Below are 14964 nucleotides of genomic sequence, written 5' to 3' on the forward strand. Positions count from 1 at the left end.
AATCAATCCAACACAAACCCCATCACCGACTCCCCAGACTCGGAAGATCCTGATGCTGAGCCTGAGCCTTCCCAACCCCGCCTGACGCTCCTTGAGCAAGGCTGGTGGTATTGGTAATAATCCTAGCAGGCTTACGACCCTCATTCGGCGTCGTATTCGTCGTCGTCCTCGCTCCCCCATCAGGACTCGCGCTCATGGGCTGCAGCGCAAAGTAACTGCCACCCGCGCTAGCGCTACTCAGCGATAGTGAGCTGGCTATGGAGCCGGTATGCTGATGGTATTGATGGGCCCAGTCTGATAGCGAGATATGAGATTTTGAGCGGAGGGGGTCGCCGCGGGATTGGATTGCTGTTTGGTGGGTAGGACGAGAGCCATGGCTTTGGCTTTGGCTTTGGCTTTGTCGGTTTGGGAGTCCGAATCCAGCTTGCGAAGTGGAGGTTGTTGGTGATATGCCTCTTAAAATTATTGATCCATGGCCTGAACCTGAGCCTGAGCCTGTGAGTAAGTTTGTGCCCGTCGTCGCTGAGCGGCGGTGATGGCGAGCTCCTTGATTCATATTCGTGTTCATGCCCCTCATAGAATCCCCCGGCCCAGCCCCTGCTGCAGCATGAGATAAGCTCGCCCGGCTATTCTTCCTCCTCGGGAGATAAGCCTCCGTCTTCGACGCATCACCATTATGGCCATGACCAAGCCCATAGAAAAGGTTATGATTGCTCGCGCTATGCCGAAGCATAAGCGGTTGCGAGGGGAGTTCCAACCGACTATTCATCGAGCACCAGGCCATATCATCGATTTCGTCGTTGACGCCACCGCCAGATGAGGAGGGCGTTGTGCGGCCGGACCGGTAGCCGGGGGACTTTGTGTAGGAAGGTGGGCAGCGCCAGCCGCCTAGGCCTTCAAAGTCGCGGCCTTCGTCGCCGTTGATGAGGCCTAGGACGTGGAAGGAGTTGGTCCGTCTATGGTTTGTTGAACTGTGGCTGTGGCTGTGGCTGTGGCTGTGGATGAAGCTTTGGTTGTGCCTGTTTTCGAGGCTATAGGGGGGGACTTCTGCATTGTGATGCTGATGCTGGTTATCTGGGCTATCTAGAAATGGGTTTGAGCTTCCTCTGCGCTGCCCGAGACTAGGACGGGTCTGGCTCTGGCCCCAGAATGCGAGTGGCGTGTGTAAGATGCCAAAGTCGGATGAGTAGCGTCTATCTGGTGTGTTGGGGACAGATGCACTGAAGCTCAGTAGGGACCAGTCGGTTGATGGAGGGACGGTGAATAGGTTCGTCAGGAGTGCGTAGCATAGCTGGATTGTAATGACAGACAGTTGCACAAACAGCGCTATTGCGGAGAGGATGATGGTGATGGATGCAGTTAGGACGAGGGGTATTGAGATGAGAGCGAGGAATGGGAGGGTAAGCAGCGTGGTTGTGGTGGACATGTAGGCGGGTTTGCTATAGCTGTATGTCTATCAAGTGGTGGCTGCACAGAGACGCCCTGTATAAGAAGCAGAATAGAAACAAGCCCAGCGCTTCATAGCTGGAAGCAGACAGTAGCGTAAGATCATTTGCAAAGACATTAAAAACCTCCGTGGCGTTGACTTTTATGTTGAACGACCGACCTCGACCAGACCATAAGATGCGGAGAAGCATGTGATTGATTGCAGCCTCAGGCGCCACTACGGTCTTATTACATCAGTCCTGCGCCAGTGCCTCAACTGCTGTGTCCTCGGTTTATCCAAACTGTTCTCGGCATACATATCCATAACCACCATGGGCCAGGCTAGCCAGGATGAGCATGAGTTTCCTTGGGAAATCGGGGTGTTTGACGCCCATTGCCACCCCACCGACACCATGGCATCCATTGCTGATATCCCCCGCATGAGCGCAACGACGCTGACAGTCATGTCCACACGAGCCGATGATCAAGACCTAGTCTTTCAGAGCGCAGAAAAGCTGGCCAAAGAACCGGGAGATGGGGGTGTAGAGCGCATATTACCATGTTTCGGCTGGCATCCATGGTTTTCGCACCAAATCATAGACGACACGAGCGTCAAACCAGAATGCAAAGAAACCCAGGACTCATTTGAGCTCAAAAAAATCCACTACAGCAAAGTGCTTAAACCGCCGCCAGGCGACGACTTCATAGCCTCCTTACCGAACCCAAAACCGCTCTCTGAGCTCCTCTCCGAAACGCGCTCCAGACTGCAAAAGTCCCCCAATGCCCTCGTCGGAGAAATTGGGCTAGATCGCACCTTCCGACTTCCCCAACCCTGGACGCAAGAGGAGATCGATGCCCGCAACGGTGCGATGACGCCTGGGTCGCGGGAGGGTCGTAAACTCTCCCCACACCAGGTCCGACCAGAGCACCAAAAGGCTATCTTGGAGGCGCAGTTGCGTCTAGCGGGGGAGTTGGGGCGTCCTGTTTCTGTGCATAGTGTACAGGGTCATGGGGGTGTCATTGAGGTCTTCCAGAAAATCTGGAAGGGCCACGAGCGGAAGCAGGCTTCACGACGGGAAAGGAAGCGCAGGGGGAGTCATGCTGAGGCCCATACGGGTAGTGATGCAGAAGATCAATCCCCGCATACTGCAGGTGCAGGTGCACGAGGGCAAACGTCAAACGGCGCAAACGCAGCTCAAGGGCCTCTCCCCTACCCACCTCGAATATGCATGCATTCCTACTCAGGCCCAGCTGAAACCCTAAAGCAATTACTACACGCGTCAAATCCATCGACTGTCTACTTCTCCTTTTCGAGCGTTATCAATTTCAGTCACCATTCTGATCGCTCTGTTGAGGTGATCAAGGCCTTGCCTGATGACAGGTTGTTGGTTGAGAGCGACTTGCATATCGCTGGGAAGGAGATGGATGATAAGCTGGAGGAGGTGACCAGGGAGATTTGCAAGATCCGGGGGTGGGAGCTAAGACCAGGAATGAAGCAGTTGGCGGATAATTGGAAGAGGTTTGTGTTTGGGGAGGTAGGGGATTCTTCGTGAGGGTTGATGCTTTCTTGAGTAAATTCAAGCGATTTTTGTGAATCTGAACTTGTTATGCATAGCCTAGAGAATACTGTATGACTATGAGTGGCTGGGGTTGAAGATGGTACAGGGGTAATTAGTTGTTTTGTCGCACTAAACCAGCTAGGGGATGGCTACTAGCGATCTGTGGACTATACCAGATGTTTATCAGCTAAGACTATGGAATTGATGCGACATCAAAGTTCATCGTCATTGGAAACATAAAGTAATAATTGTTTAGAATCCGAGATCCATTTAATTAGATACACGAACAGAATCAATAAGGGTCCAGAAGAAAAGAAGAAGAAAAAAAGAGAAGAGGTATTGAGTGCGCGCACAAATACACGTCACAGAACATCACATCATTGACTTGACTATCCCTTAATCTCTAAGCACTTAGAAAGCCAGAACGGCAGCGACACCGGCAGCGACAGCACCGAGGCTGATGGCGTTACGGCCAGCAGCACCGGTGAACTGAGGAGGAGCAGGGGTGAAGGTGGGGGTCCAGACGGGAGCAGAGGGGCTCTGGGTGAGGGTAGGGATGACAGGAGCAGAGGGAGCAGGGGTGCCGGTAGGGATGACGGGGACAGAGGCAGTGGGCTTCTGGCCTTCAGGGCAAGTTGTGGTGGTGATGGTCTTGATCTCAGTGACGGTGGAAGAGGTAGGAGCAGTCTCAGTAGGGGCGGCGGGCTCGGTGGTAGAGGTCTTGTCGTCCTGGCCGTAGTGGGTGTTCTTGACACCGAACTGGGTAGACCACTGGTAGGCACCCTTGTTAGGGCCGGACTCGACAACGAGGAGAAGACCGTAGTGGGTGGTGTCGGGCTCGAGGTCGGTGCTGGGGGTCCAGTCGAAGGAGCCGGAGTTGCCAATGTTCTCAGCGATGGGGTACAGAGGCTGAACGTTCTCGCTGGGGCCACGGAGAAGAACCAGGGAGACGTCACCAGAGGTGGTGGGGTCCCAGGTGATGGTGTACTTCTCGCCAGCGGTGACCAGCTCGTTGAGACCGGGGGTCAGGATAGCGTTACCGCTGGGGCCGACAGAGTAGTCGGGGGTGGTGTAGGCAGTAGCCGCGGCCACAAGGGCAGAGAGGACAGTGAAGAAACGCATTGTGATGTATGTGTTCTTGTTTATCGTGAAGATATTGAGTGGTTGTGAGGTGTGGTCGTGAGTTGGATAGAGAGCGACTGGTCTTTCAAAAGAAGGACTGGAGGGACGGAAGTCTTAAAGAGTGACTGGGGGCGTGAAGCACGTCCGAGTTGGATAGAGAGAAAGAGAGATGGAAAGTGGAAGGTGAGGAACGAGGGAGAAAGAGAGGAAGAAGAAGCGAAGAGGGGGCGCAGGGCATTAAATTCACAGGAGTCAGGCGCGATGTATGGAGTAGTCTAGCTAGCCCTCTAGCTCCTCTACGGACTCCTCTTAGTGTTACTTGTCAGTGCTGTACGGATATTTTTTGCTCGTTATTTCCTGCTCTGGGGCCTCAGGACTGCGGCTCATGTTTGCAGTGGGTCGACTGAGAAATTACACGAGGGCGCAGGCGCAGTCTGATTGATTGAACAGGAATAACTGGATGTGAATACGACGCGGAACCACTCCGAGAAAGTCTGTGACCCCTGCATTGTCGCCTGGAACTGTTGTTGGCGGCCTGGAATGTGACGGAGAGTCTGAGAGCAAGAAGCTCGCAGTCCGGGCAGGGGGGCATTCAACCAAGGGAGGGGCGAGCAGGAGGGCAGATGCGACCTTGACTTGCTTGACACTTTGACTGGACCAACCCACCGGGGAGACCATTTTAGTCTGCTGGGCTGAGAGCGCGAGATGAACCCTTGGATCGGGGATTGGTGGAGATTCAGCCTAGTTTAGCCTGCAAATTACACTGGTGAGTCGGACAGCGGATTGGGGCTCGGGCTCGCAAGAAATTGCCAGAGCCAATGTCTTATTTTCGCAGAGAAATCTGGATGCGTATTCAAAGTACATGGCGTAAGTGCGAGGGCTATTTTTGTACAGTGGTGTTGAACCGCGGGTTCGCGATGAAGTTGCCATGATTTTATGGGCGGCGGCCAGGGTTCAGCACAGTTCAATTCAGGGACAAAACAACAACCGGGAGATTCTCGGGGGTTGGTGCATGATTCGCGAAAAATGGAGATCTCTGAACCGGTAAACTTTTGATCTGTCGCGAAATATCATTGGCCAATCTGTTTCTTCCAGGTCCTCGTATTTGCAGTAGGCGCAGCCGCGGTGGCATGTTCTATTTGACCTTGACAATAATCTGCGACTCTAGAGATCAGGCCTGATATATGCCATTCATTTGTTGTTTTCAGACCAGGGCGCTTTCTATACTTTCCTTCTCTGCCAAACAAGTTCACAACCCACCTCGGAGGAATGAAGAATGATCCGCGAGAAGATCATACCGGAGTGAAGTCATCCCACGTTCTGCCGAGGAGAGATTTGCAAGCGATCCTTCGGGGGCTCATCTCCTGTTCCTGAGCGCTGACTAGGTCGGTGGCGCACTGTTCGGATCTTAGTCCCAGACTGGGAAATTGTCTCAGTAAGATGGAAATTAGTCAAGGCACCCGGCAATATAATTGGCTTGAATCTAGAACGGCAGAAGTCTCCCGGCTGTTATGTCTTGGTAGAGTGATGAGATTGGACTGTATTATTAGCATTAAAGTCAAATGTTGTTGGCAGTTGCGCTCAGGAAAGAGACGAACGGCGAAGCATGCCTGACAGTCGTGACAGAATCTGAGATCAGCCTCAATTTGCCATATGGTAAGGACGTTGCGAGGGATTCACAAACTCAACTGTGTGACGCTGCAGCCCCTCGCTTACACTCGAGCACGGCGGAGGGCCTTATTCAGGTACCAACGGTTTGGGTGTCTCTCGTTGGTAGGACGGATGTGTCTCCCTGCGCCGCATCACCCAGCTACTGCAGCTAACGATGCACCGAGCCATCCACGGCGCTTCGAAAAGAGGTTCCCAATTTTGACAAAGGTCCCTGAGGCTGACAATGCGAACGGCAAGAAAACATGGACAACGTGGCGGTCACCTGTAAGACCAAAATCTCCGAGAGGTTGAGAACTTGAGATTGGGGGGATGTCAATATTTGCTTTTTCACCCCTCTTCTCAATTATCAAGTCACCTGCCGGCCTGCTCTCTCAGGCTCACACAGAGTCACAGATACACAAGCTTCTCTTGTCTCTACCTGTAACACGGCTTCATCTCCAGATTCCACATCCCGAGATCATCATCCTCCATTCTCGGCCCTCTCCTTTTAAGTTGCCGACTTTGCCGTATCCTGGACTAGATCTGTTTGCGAAGTTTATTTGAATCGATTTTTCGCGATGGCTCGATGAGATCCCGACTGGCGAGCTAACAGCTCCGACAAACGCCATACAGCTTAAGGCTAGCACGGAAGACACTCCGACATTCGGTCGACCTGCCTTGACTTGATTAACCGTTATTGCAATTTACAGGGGTATTTGAGATTTGAGATTTGCGGCCCACGGATAATTTGTCTAGACTAGCCCTGTGGAATGTCGAAGACAAAGTGGACCATGGCACATGGGTCCACAACCATCAGGCTGCCAGGCATAGGCAGAAGAGGTGAGTTATCACGAAACCCAATCTTTCGCTGCTGGTTTTTCCAGTTTCTGACTCTGCGGCGTAGGAAGTAACACAGTCGAGCACATCGTCTACGCCTAAGTCCCCTGGAACTATCGCACGTTCGGGACCTCAGGCTGAGAGTTTGGCTGGCATTGCCACTGCGGATACACATCCAAATATATACAAGAATCGAGCTAAGAACAAGGAGAACGCCGAAGACTCCAAAACAACATCTATCTACGTGTTTCGATACGATAACGATAACAAGGAGCTTTTATTGGGCATCAAATTGGCGAATGATCAAGCCTGACTGTTTATCAGGATCGAGAGATCACAGTTCCACTTTCGAATTATCGAACTTGTTCCAGCAGACGGAGTATGCACCTTTCAGAGGATCGTTGCAGCTCTTGCTAATGCGTATTACCTATGTACAGATTTATTGTACTTATATCCGATATTGTCACATCATGCTCACACCTTGGGCATGATGCACTTGCCACTGAGTGAACCAGTCACTCCTATCTTTTACTCCACCCAAGTAATCGTTTTTGTTTGCACCCATTCGTCATAGCCACTGGTGCCGCCGAACCGGCCGAGACCACTGCTCTTCCAGCCGCCATGGGGCAAGGTCGGCTCATCGTGAATCGTCATAGAGTTGATGTGAACGGCTCTGGATAGATTCAATCAGCTATCTGCGTCAAATATTCCCCAATCGATAGGGAAGCAAACGTACCCTGCTTCGATTTGCTTAGCTACCCTGAGGCCCCGGAATAGGTTGCTTGTAAAGACAGCCGATGTGAGACCATATTCAGTGTCGTTAGCCAATTCAGTGGCTTCCTCCTCGCTGTCAACAACCATGAGAGACACTGTCGGTCCGAAGGATTCTGTGGCGTAGAGGTCCATTTCCTTGGTGATACCTCCAACAACAACGGGACGCATGCTGTTGACACCCGACTCGCTGGCTTTCGAGTCGCCAAACACAACGTTAGCACCCTTTCCGACGGCGTCGTCAACCAAGCCTTTGTTCTTATTCACTGCCGCAGAAGCAACAAGCACCGGCGCTGGCGCATTTTTACCAAAGATCTTCTCGGCCGTCTCGACCAGTACCTTCTGAAATTGCTCTGCAATAGAGCGCTGGACGATTATGCGCTCTGTCGACATGCAAACTTGGCCAGACTATCGTTCGCGTTAGCGTCTGAGTGTCTACGATATGTATTTACTAATGCGGGGTGACTTACGTGAATAAAGGCCCCCAGCGTGCAACCTGTTGCAGCCTTCTCCAAGTTCGCGTCATCCAAAACGATTGCCGAAGCTTTGCCGCCCAGTTCAAGCAGAACCGGCTTGATATACTTCCCAGCGGTAGAGGCAATGATTGCGCCAACGTTGGTGCTACCAGTGAAGTTGATCTTGCGCACAGCGGGGTGAGCAATAAGCGCATTCGTGACCGCGGGCGCGTCTGACGGCTTGTGGTAGATGACATTTATGCAGCCCGCGGGCAGACCGGCCTCCCGGAATACATCGCCAATAACCCAGAAACACTTTGGCGACAGCTCAGAACCTTTGAGGATCGTTGTATTACCCGCGGCCAAGGGAAGAGCAACCGCACGAACTCCGAGGATAAAAGGGGCGTTCCTGAGAACAAACATTGGTTATCAATGGGCTTCCATTTCGAGTCCAGTACATACCAAGGCGCAATTCCTAGAACAACCCCATATGGCTGCTTCACCACCAAGGCGCTCTGATTATCGTCACCAACGATGGGCGCTTTGCCCTCAATGGTCGGGATCATCGCTGCGAAATCCCTCAAGAACTTGACGCCATTGGTGAATGTAATATCCACAAACATCCTATCGGCTCCCGTTTCTTCTTGCTGGATCTTGATAAACTCCTCCTTCCGTGCGAGCATGATGTCCGCGGCCTTGGTCAGGATCGCCCTGCGCTCGTACGGATGCGTCTTGCTCCAGCTCGGGAAGGCGGCTTTTGCAGCCACAGCGGCGCGGTTTGCATCGTCAACGGTTGCGCCGGCGCATTGGTAGAGGACTTCGCCCGTTGCAGGGTTATGGACGTCAAATACGTTGTCCGTGACGATCGACTCGTTGTTGATGATGAGCGGAAGCACCGCTTTGCCACCGTTAGTGTTGCCTGAAGCCATATTTCGTCGGGATATCGACAGGATTCCGAATGCGAGGGTGGACGAGAGTTTCTGGGAGCCAGCTCCTTTTCAACGGGAAGCTTTCAACGAAGTGGAGGACGACAATGAGGGGAAAGAATTCCGGGGGGGTTTCGGGAACGTGGGGCCGGCAGTTCTTTGGATGAAGATGGCCGTGAAGGACAACATCATTGGAGGACGAGCAATACAATTCCCAGCTATTCTATCTAAAGAGTCACAAGTCAGTTCTCATCACGGCTTTTGCTGGGGAGACTCTGCCGAATTTCGCAAACTTGGTGATTCTTAGCTCAAGATCGCTCTTCATCCTGCCTCAAAAGGCCTAAGCAAAGGTTCCAGTGGGGTTTACCCGTTGTCTTTGTCTTCTTCGGCTTCCCCTCATGGGTGCTGGCTTAAACCCGTAAAGCCGAAGGAGCGGGACATGGTGATGCTTCCTCAGTTCCTCAAACTGCTTGTAATCGGAAGGCGACTTTTATCCGAATCTGGTGTTTCTTCTCCAACGAAGAGCCGCAAAACGCGGTCATAAGTATTAACCTTGCTTCTGCAGTTCTGACACGCAGGGAGAAAGCCGTCGGCGGCCCCAGTGCGGAGGCGGCTGGCGCTGTCTCATCCAATAGGCTTGACTGATTTTCTGCCATGCCTGAGGTATCACATTTTGTACTACCTCGGAGTCAGGGACGAAATGTTGATTGCTTCGATTATACCCGGTATTTCGGTCTTCGCATTGTTCTGCAGCATTCGACAAGGCGACCGTCGTGCTGCATCTGCTTGTTCTGTTGTCCTACAGGTCAACGTCATGGGTGTTGCTCGATTTCGGCCCAGAGCTTTTTACACAGCATCTGCACGTCAAACTTCAACAACGACATGGGTTCGAAATTTATGATATTAGCTTATATATTCTTACAATCGCTCAAAGAAAAGGCGTGGCGCGGGAAGAATCCACCGGGACCAATCTGCAAGGAAATCCAAATCCATATTCCAACACCATCCATGCCTCGTCAGCAAACAAGAAGAATGACAATCGTAAGTTTTCTTGTTTATCCCTCATAAAACGCCCGCAATGCTTTCTTTCTTTCTTTCTTTCTTTCTTTCTTTCTTTCTTTCTTTCTTTCTTTCTTTCTTTCTTTCTTTATACCGGTTCTAGCTTTTGCTCCCTGCAATCAACCATAATACATTACTCACTTCCCATGTCCAGCCCAAATCTTCGTCTGCGTACCCCCAGCAAAGTCCGCAAACGGACAAGCAGAAGCCATCGACGGCGCAATCGATGGCGCATGTCCACTCCGCACACTGGCAACATCATCCTCGCTCGACCGCGACGACGATGGGGTATTGCTGCCCTCGCTGAGAATCTTCTTGTCACCCAGGTACCCCTCCTTGTCGTCAACGAGGTACTCGGACATTTCATCGGCGAATTCCTCGCCGTCACGCATCCGCCAGCGCGCGATAAGGTCGTTCTGGATCCAGATAATCTTGCTGATTGCTCGGATCATGGCTGTCTTGCGTTGGATGGAGAGCGTTGGGTGCGAGAGGAGAGCCTCCGTGAAGAGGTCTTGGATGTAGCCTAGGCACACGCCCATGTGGATGTACTCGATGTTCAGTGGGTGGAGGCGTTCTTGGGCTGTGTGCATGATTCTACAGAAAGGTAAGTCCCTTAGCACCCTTCAAGCCAAAAAAATTCAGGAGTGGAGGAGGTAAAACATACCCAACCTTATTCAAATACCGCCAGAAATCCATCTGCATGGGGTCCGAGATAATCTTAGTCAGGTACCAACGCAGGAACATCTTCCGCCGCATAATGGGCGGGCTGTCCTCGCCGTAGAAGTCCTCGATCGGCGCCTCGGACGCGGTGTCCTTGGTGTGGAAGGAGCGCGCGGTGATGTCGTACTCGAGCAGCTTGCGGTAGACGAGGTTCACGACGGCCGGGATAAGTGTCTTGATGTATTTTGCGCCAGAGGAGAGGGCTTCCATGTCGCCTATTAATCGATCGAGATTCTGGTTAGTTCATGGACTTGATGTAGCTAGGTGGGAGGCTAGAAAGGACGTACTTGAGTTGAAGTCGAGAAAGTCCTTGAGGTAGTTGATTCTGGCTTCGAGTCTGGTGTATAGGGCCTTGCGGCTGATTTTCTTGACGGGGCGGCCGTCGAGCTTGAAGTAGACCATTTTGTTGGCGTTTCTTGATTCTTGGAATACTTGGCTTTCCATATTTGGCGGCTGGAGCTGGGTTGGATTCATGGCTTTGGCTTCAGTATATTATTGTATGTCAGGTAGGTGTAGTATAGTGACTATGATAAGATCGAATTGATCTTTGGTGGGGTATGTGGAATGTGATATAAAAGAGAAAGAGATCAGAAGACTAATGACATGACCCTGAGATTCTTGGGGGATCATACGGTCTTTATACGAACAGGCTACTATATCGGCTTGTCTAGGGTTCTCACGGAATAGGGCCGATGCATGGCATTTTTCTTCTCGGAATGGAGGACCATTGCAGAATAATGCCTCGAATTACAACGCCAATGTTTGTTCCGACCTCCACGGATGAGAAAAGAATGAGAAACTAAATGACAAACGTCACGTCAGCAAATGAAGACAGCCGCATTGGGGAAGACCAATGCAGAAAGCTGGCTGTTTCAGGTTGGATCGAGGAGGATCAACCTATCGAGTTGCATAGCCAGGACAGGGTTTGAAAGACCGTCACCAGATTTGACGCGGCAGTGGTCTGATTATGGAGATCGGAGTATAGATCATATCGAATAGATGAAACGACACGTGCTGTCGTGGGTCTTGACCATGCTGTTTATGAACGTATTGCCAGGGTCCTATCGGCTAGAGTCCTCTGTCATCTTCAAGGTTTTTTCAGGAGCCCGTTCTCCGGCGTGTAGTCCTTGAACAGGATCGCAGTGGGCTGTTTCACTGCGCAGGATTGCACAGCCCTGAAATCCTGAGTCGGGAGGAACATCGATTACCAACCATATAACAATCATACCGTCAATTCCCGTCCGGGAAAAGCCATTCAGCTCGATTTCCCTACTCGAGTATCCGTGATGACGAGCCGAGTCGTTGACTCACTTTTTTAGGCGGTTTATCGCGTGATGGGTCGGAGAAGTGGCTCGCTTACGGTGATTGCCGCTATGGGGCTCGATATGGCATGATGTTTTTGCTGGGGTCCGATTTTCTCCTATCGTCCATCAGTGGCCTCGGATTCGCAATCCGGACGTTTATTGATGAAGCAAACGAATGACAAAGATCCAGCAGTGAATGCTCTGCATGGAAGGAAATCTCATAATGACCGCACTAAGCTCATTAATATTTTGCCCCGGAGTCACGTTGACGTACTGAGCAACCACGCGATATACCTGGAGGCAACTGGCGACATGCCTGTGGTCTTCTAATTCTCGGAGGTCGGTCTCTACCCGGCGTTCTAGAATAATAGACCTTCGAGCCAGTATGCAACAATCGGACGATTCTCTCACCGGCAGGCCGCGGTTGTTTGTCTCCCGTTCACCTTTTGCTTCTCTATAGTCGATGCCTCGGAGGTTGAACAGGATGCTCGTTGATCGCTCCACCAACGGCACAACGGTCCAGCGCCGGTATCCACTTGATCTCGCTAAAGTCATACTCTATTAATTGTCAATATAATCATTATACTGAATTCGTCATATTTCACCTTGGTAAGCTTCAGAAGATGCCGAAGGCTCTTGCCGTAACGAGACACTCGAACTGATATCAGCGAGCCTTCGAGGGACTCTTTCTCAAGAAATCAACACCTGTCCATGACTGCTCGCCTCCCACATCTTCGTCGAGTCGTCCGGACTTCAAACTCTCGCATAAAGTAATGCTGAAACATTTTGTTTGGGCCGATCGAAGTCGGAAACTGCTGAGTCACACCAGTTCACAACGGCCAGTGGCGTTTGAGGCTCATTCAGCCCCTGGAGCGTGGTATTAGCACTCAATAGCTGCGAGACATTGTCGTGTGTTTTGAATTTCGATGGGCCCGCTGCGGAAGTCGGATCATGACTTGCGTATGTACCTGTCGATCTAAGGATCAGATCTTTCCCTAGCGGATCACATGGAGAGTCAGCAGCTGCGCCAGGAGTCGCTTGGGGCGATTCTAAGGCGTACCATGGCGCTTGTTTGAGGTGAAGGTGACAGAAGCCTTAGAAAGACACCGTGGTTGGACAGGGAATGAGTATCACGTGGTGGTGCGTGCCGGATCTGTCGACAACTCTGGAACTCTGGATGGCTGCAACCTTCTTCCTTGACAGTTTCCTCAGTGAAGTCTGGCCCTCAATCGGCTCTCGTCTCCGCAAAAATGTCCTCAGACGAACTGGTACTACGGGATGTTTGCTGGCGTCAGAGACCTGTCCAGCTCAGTCTTCAATCTTGGGCAGCTGCCACCGACACAACCCCTGCTTCCCATCTCCCATCCTCTCCTCTTTCCTAGCTTGCCTACTGATCTTTTTACGTCTCCCTAGCTGCTTCTGGCTCTAGATGCTCAGTACAATCTCAGAGAAACTATCACAAAACACACTGCTTACCGGAAACAGCCTCTTATCCTTCATAAATCCCCGTCTTGAGCAGTTTCTCGTTTGCATCACATTATATGCAACTCTTAGTGTCTGCCTATTTAAGTCTGGAGCCTGCACGATCATCTGATCAAACCTCCAACTTTAGCTCTCTTTCCTAGAGAGCTCGTGGTTTCGGCATGCTTTCCTCGTTCTCGCAAAGGATTCTTCTGCCCCTCTTGCTCTGGGCACTTGGAGCTTCTGCCGCAGGATTGTCAGTCGCATTCTCTTCACTCTGAAGGCCTTGCTTACTCTTAGAAGATTACTACAGACTCGTACGGTCGCCAATGTGGGCCTCGTCCGTGGAGTCAACCTCGGTGGTTGGCTTGTCCTTGAACCTTGGATCACGCCTTCACTTTTCGATGAAGCCCCGGATGCCGCAGTCGACGAGTATAGTCTAACGCAGTTATTGGGACCCAATGAAGCTTTTGCCAGACTCTCCGAGCATTGGAGTACTTTCATCACGGAGCAAGATTTCGCACTCATCGCGCAAGCAGGTCTGAACTACGTCAGAATCCCAATCGGTTACTGGGCGGCTGCACCGCTTGAGAACGAACCCTATGTTCAGGGTCAGCTGGAGTACCTCGACAAAGCTGTCTCCTGGGCAAGAGCCCATGGTCTCAAGGTCATTGTTGACTTGCATGGAGGTAAGTTAATGACCGGAGGACAACGGGCCAATGTAGCTAATGGTTAAATCAGCACCGGGGTCGCAGAACGGATTCGACAATAGTGGACGCAGGGGACCTATTCAATGGCAACAAGATAACACTGTTGAGCAGACGCTATATGCTTTCGAAGCCTTGGCCCAACGATACTTGCCTCACGGTGACGTCGTAACAATGATCGAAGCCCTCAATGAGCCGAGTATCCCTGGTGGGGTTAATCAGGATCAACTCAAGGGTTACTACTACGACACCCTGACAAGAGTGCGGGAGATTAATCCCAACGCAGCCTTGCTCCTGAACGACGGATTTTTGCAAACCCAGAAATGGAACGGTTTCATGACTGGTGAAAATGTTGTGATGGACACCCACCATTATGAAGTCTTTGAGGGTGGACAAGCCGCGTGGGACATTGATCAGCATGTCACTGCCGCTTGTGCACTTGGCCTGCAACATCTCGAGGCTGTCGATAAGCCGGTCATTGTCGGCGAATGGACCGGTGCCCTGACAGACTGCACAAAGTATCTAAACGGAAGGGGTATTGGCGTTCGCTACGAGGGTACACTGGCTTCAACTGCAGCAGTTGGCCCCTGTGGAAGTAGAACCCAGGGCAGCGTAGTCAGTCTGAGTCCGGATGAGGTTGTTAGAACACGTCGCTTCATTGAAGCTCAGCTAGATGCGTTCGAGCTGAGAAATGGTTGGGTTTTCTGGACATGGAAAACTGAAGGAGCTCCCGGCTGGGACATGCAAGATTTACTTGTTAACGGCGTCTTCCCTCAACCCTTGACCGACAGAGAATTCCCGAACCAATGTGGCACGGCATAATAACATATATAACTATTACTGTCTTCCAGCTTTTGTCAGAGTTGCTTCGCTTGTTGGCGCTCGTTACATGATTTACGTCAGTCTGTTGCCTTTGTTGAAGTTCGTTTGAGAAAAGCAATGGAATATTCATAATTCGCACCATTTCG

General features: G+C 51.5%; 6 protein-coding genes across 6 annotated transcripts; 2 read left to right on the top strand and 4 right to left on the bottom strand.

Moving 5' to 3' along the window:
• Window positions 1-22: 22 nt before the first annotated feature.
• Window positions 23-1426, bottom strand: BDV17DRAFT_290795 (uncharacterized protein; the record flags this gene model as incomplete). Its single annotated transcript, XM_073761985.1, has 1 exon — window positions 23-1426. The coding sequence occupies one exon, from the start codon at window positions 1424-1426 to the stop codon at window positions 23-25; it is 1404 nt and encodes a 467-aa protein (XP_073616317.1).
• Window positions 1427-1705: 279 nt separating this feature from the next.
• BDV17DRAFT_261933 (TatD family hydrolase) lies at window positions 1706-3202 on the top strand. The gene has a single exon (XM_073757713.1). It carries the CDS (start codon window positions 1758-1760, stop codon window positions 2976-2978), a length of 1221 nt encoding a protein of 406 aa, XP_073616318.1. The 5' UTR covers window positions 1706-1757; the 3' UTR covers window positions 2979-3202.
• On the bottom strand, window positions 3187-4311 carry BDV17DRAFT_76050 (GPI anchored serine-threonine rich protein). The gene has a single exon (XM_073765096.1). It carries the CDS (start codon window positions 4104-4106, stop codon window positions 3396-3398), a length of 711 nt encoding a protein of 236 aa, XP_073616319.1. The 5' UTR covers window positions 4107-4311; the 3' UTR covers window positions 3187-3395.
• A 2633-nt stretch (window positions 4312-6944) lies between these two features.
• On the bottom strand, window positions 6945-9036 carry BDV17DRAFT_76569 (aldehyde dehydrogenase). Its single transcript, XM_073765099.1, has 4 exons — window positions 8282-9036; window positions 7835-8228; window positions 7330-7772; window positions 6945-7266 (listed from the first exon to the last, which is right to left on the bottom strand). Exons 1-4 carry the CDS (start codon window positions 8746-8748, stop codon window positions 7122-7124), a joined length of 1449 nt encoding a protein of 482 aa, XP_073616320.1. The 5' UTR covers window positions 8749-9036; the 3' UTR covers window positions 6945-7121.
• Window positions 9037-9941: 905 nt separating this feature from the next.
• BDV17DRAFT_290799 (protoglobin family protein) lies at window positions 9942-10926 on the bottom strand (the record flags this gene model as incomplete). The annotated part of the gene is made up of 3 exons (XM_073761986.1): window positions 9942-10398; window positions 10469-10739; window positions 10812-10926. 3 exons carry the CDS (start codon window positions 10924-10926, stop codon window positions 9942-9944), a joined length of 843 nt encoding a protein of 280 aa, XP_073616321.1.
• Window positions 10927-13592: 2666 nt separating this feature from the next.
• Window positions 13593-14964, top strand: exg1 (glucan 1,3-beta-glucosidase). The gene has a single exon (XM_073757714.1). The coding sequence runs from the start codon at window positions 14018-14020 to the stop codon at window positions 14816-14818; it is 801 nt and encodes a 266-aa protein (XP_073616322.1). The 5' UTR covers window positions 13593-14017; the 3' UTR covers window positions 14819-14964.

Source organism: Aspergillus undulatus, assembly GCF_047715775.1.
Source record: "Aspergillus undulatus strain CBS 261.88 unplaced genomic scaffold BDV17scaffold_20, whole genome shotgun sequence".
Classification (NCBI taxonomy): Eukaryota; Fungi; Ascomycota; class Eurotiomycetes; order Eurotiales; family Aspergillaceae; genus Aspergillus; species Aspergillus undulatus.

What these genes read in the sequence shown, in the direction of transcription:
- BDV17DRAFT_76050 (XM_073765096.1), bottom strand. Translation starts at nt 4,106, where the DNA reads ATGCGTTTCTTCACTGTCCTCTCTGCCCTTGTGGCCGCGGCTACTGCC.
- BDV17DRAFT_76569 (XM_073765099.1), bottom strand. Translation starts at nt 8,748, where the DNA reads ATGGCTTCAGGCAACACTAACGGTGGCAAAGCGGTGCTTCCGCTCATC. An exon ending in GTTCTAGGAATTGCGCCTTG is followed by an intron (nt 8,229 to 8,281) that starts GTATGTACTGGA and finishes GTTTGTTCTCAG; the next exon opens with GAACGCCCCTTTTATCCTCG. An exon ending in GCTAAGCAAATCGAAGCAGG is followed by an intron (nt 7,267 to 7,329) that starts GTACGTTTGCTT and finishes GAATCTATCCAG; the next exon opens with AGCCGTTCACATCAACTCTA.
- BDV17DRAFT_261933 (XM_073757713.1), top strand. Translation starts at nt 1,758, where the DNA reads ATGGGCCAGGCTAGCCAGGATGAGCATGAGTTTCCTTGGGAAATCGGG.
- exg1 (XM_073757714.1), top strand. Translation starts at nt 14,018, where the DNA reads ATGGTTAAATCAGCACCGGGGTCGCAGAACGGATTCGACAATAGTGGA.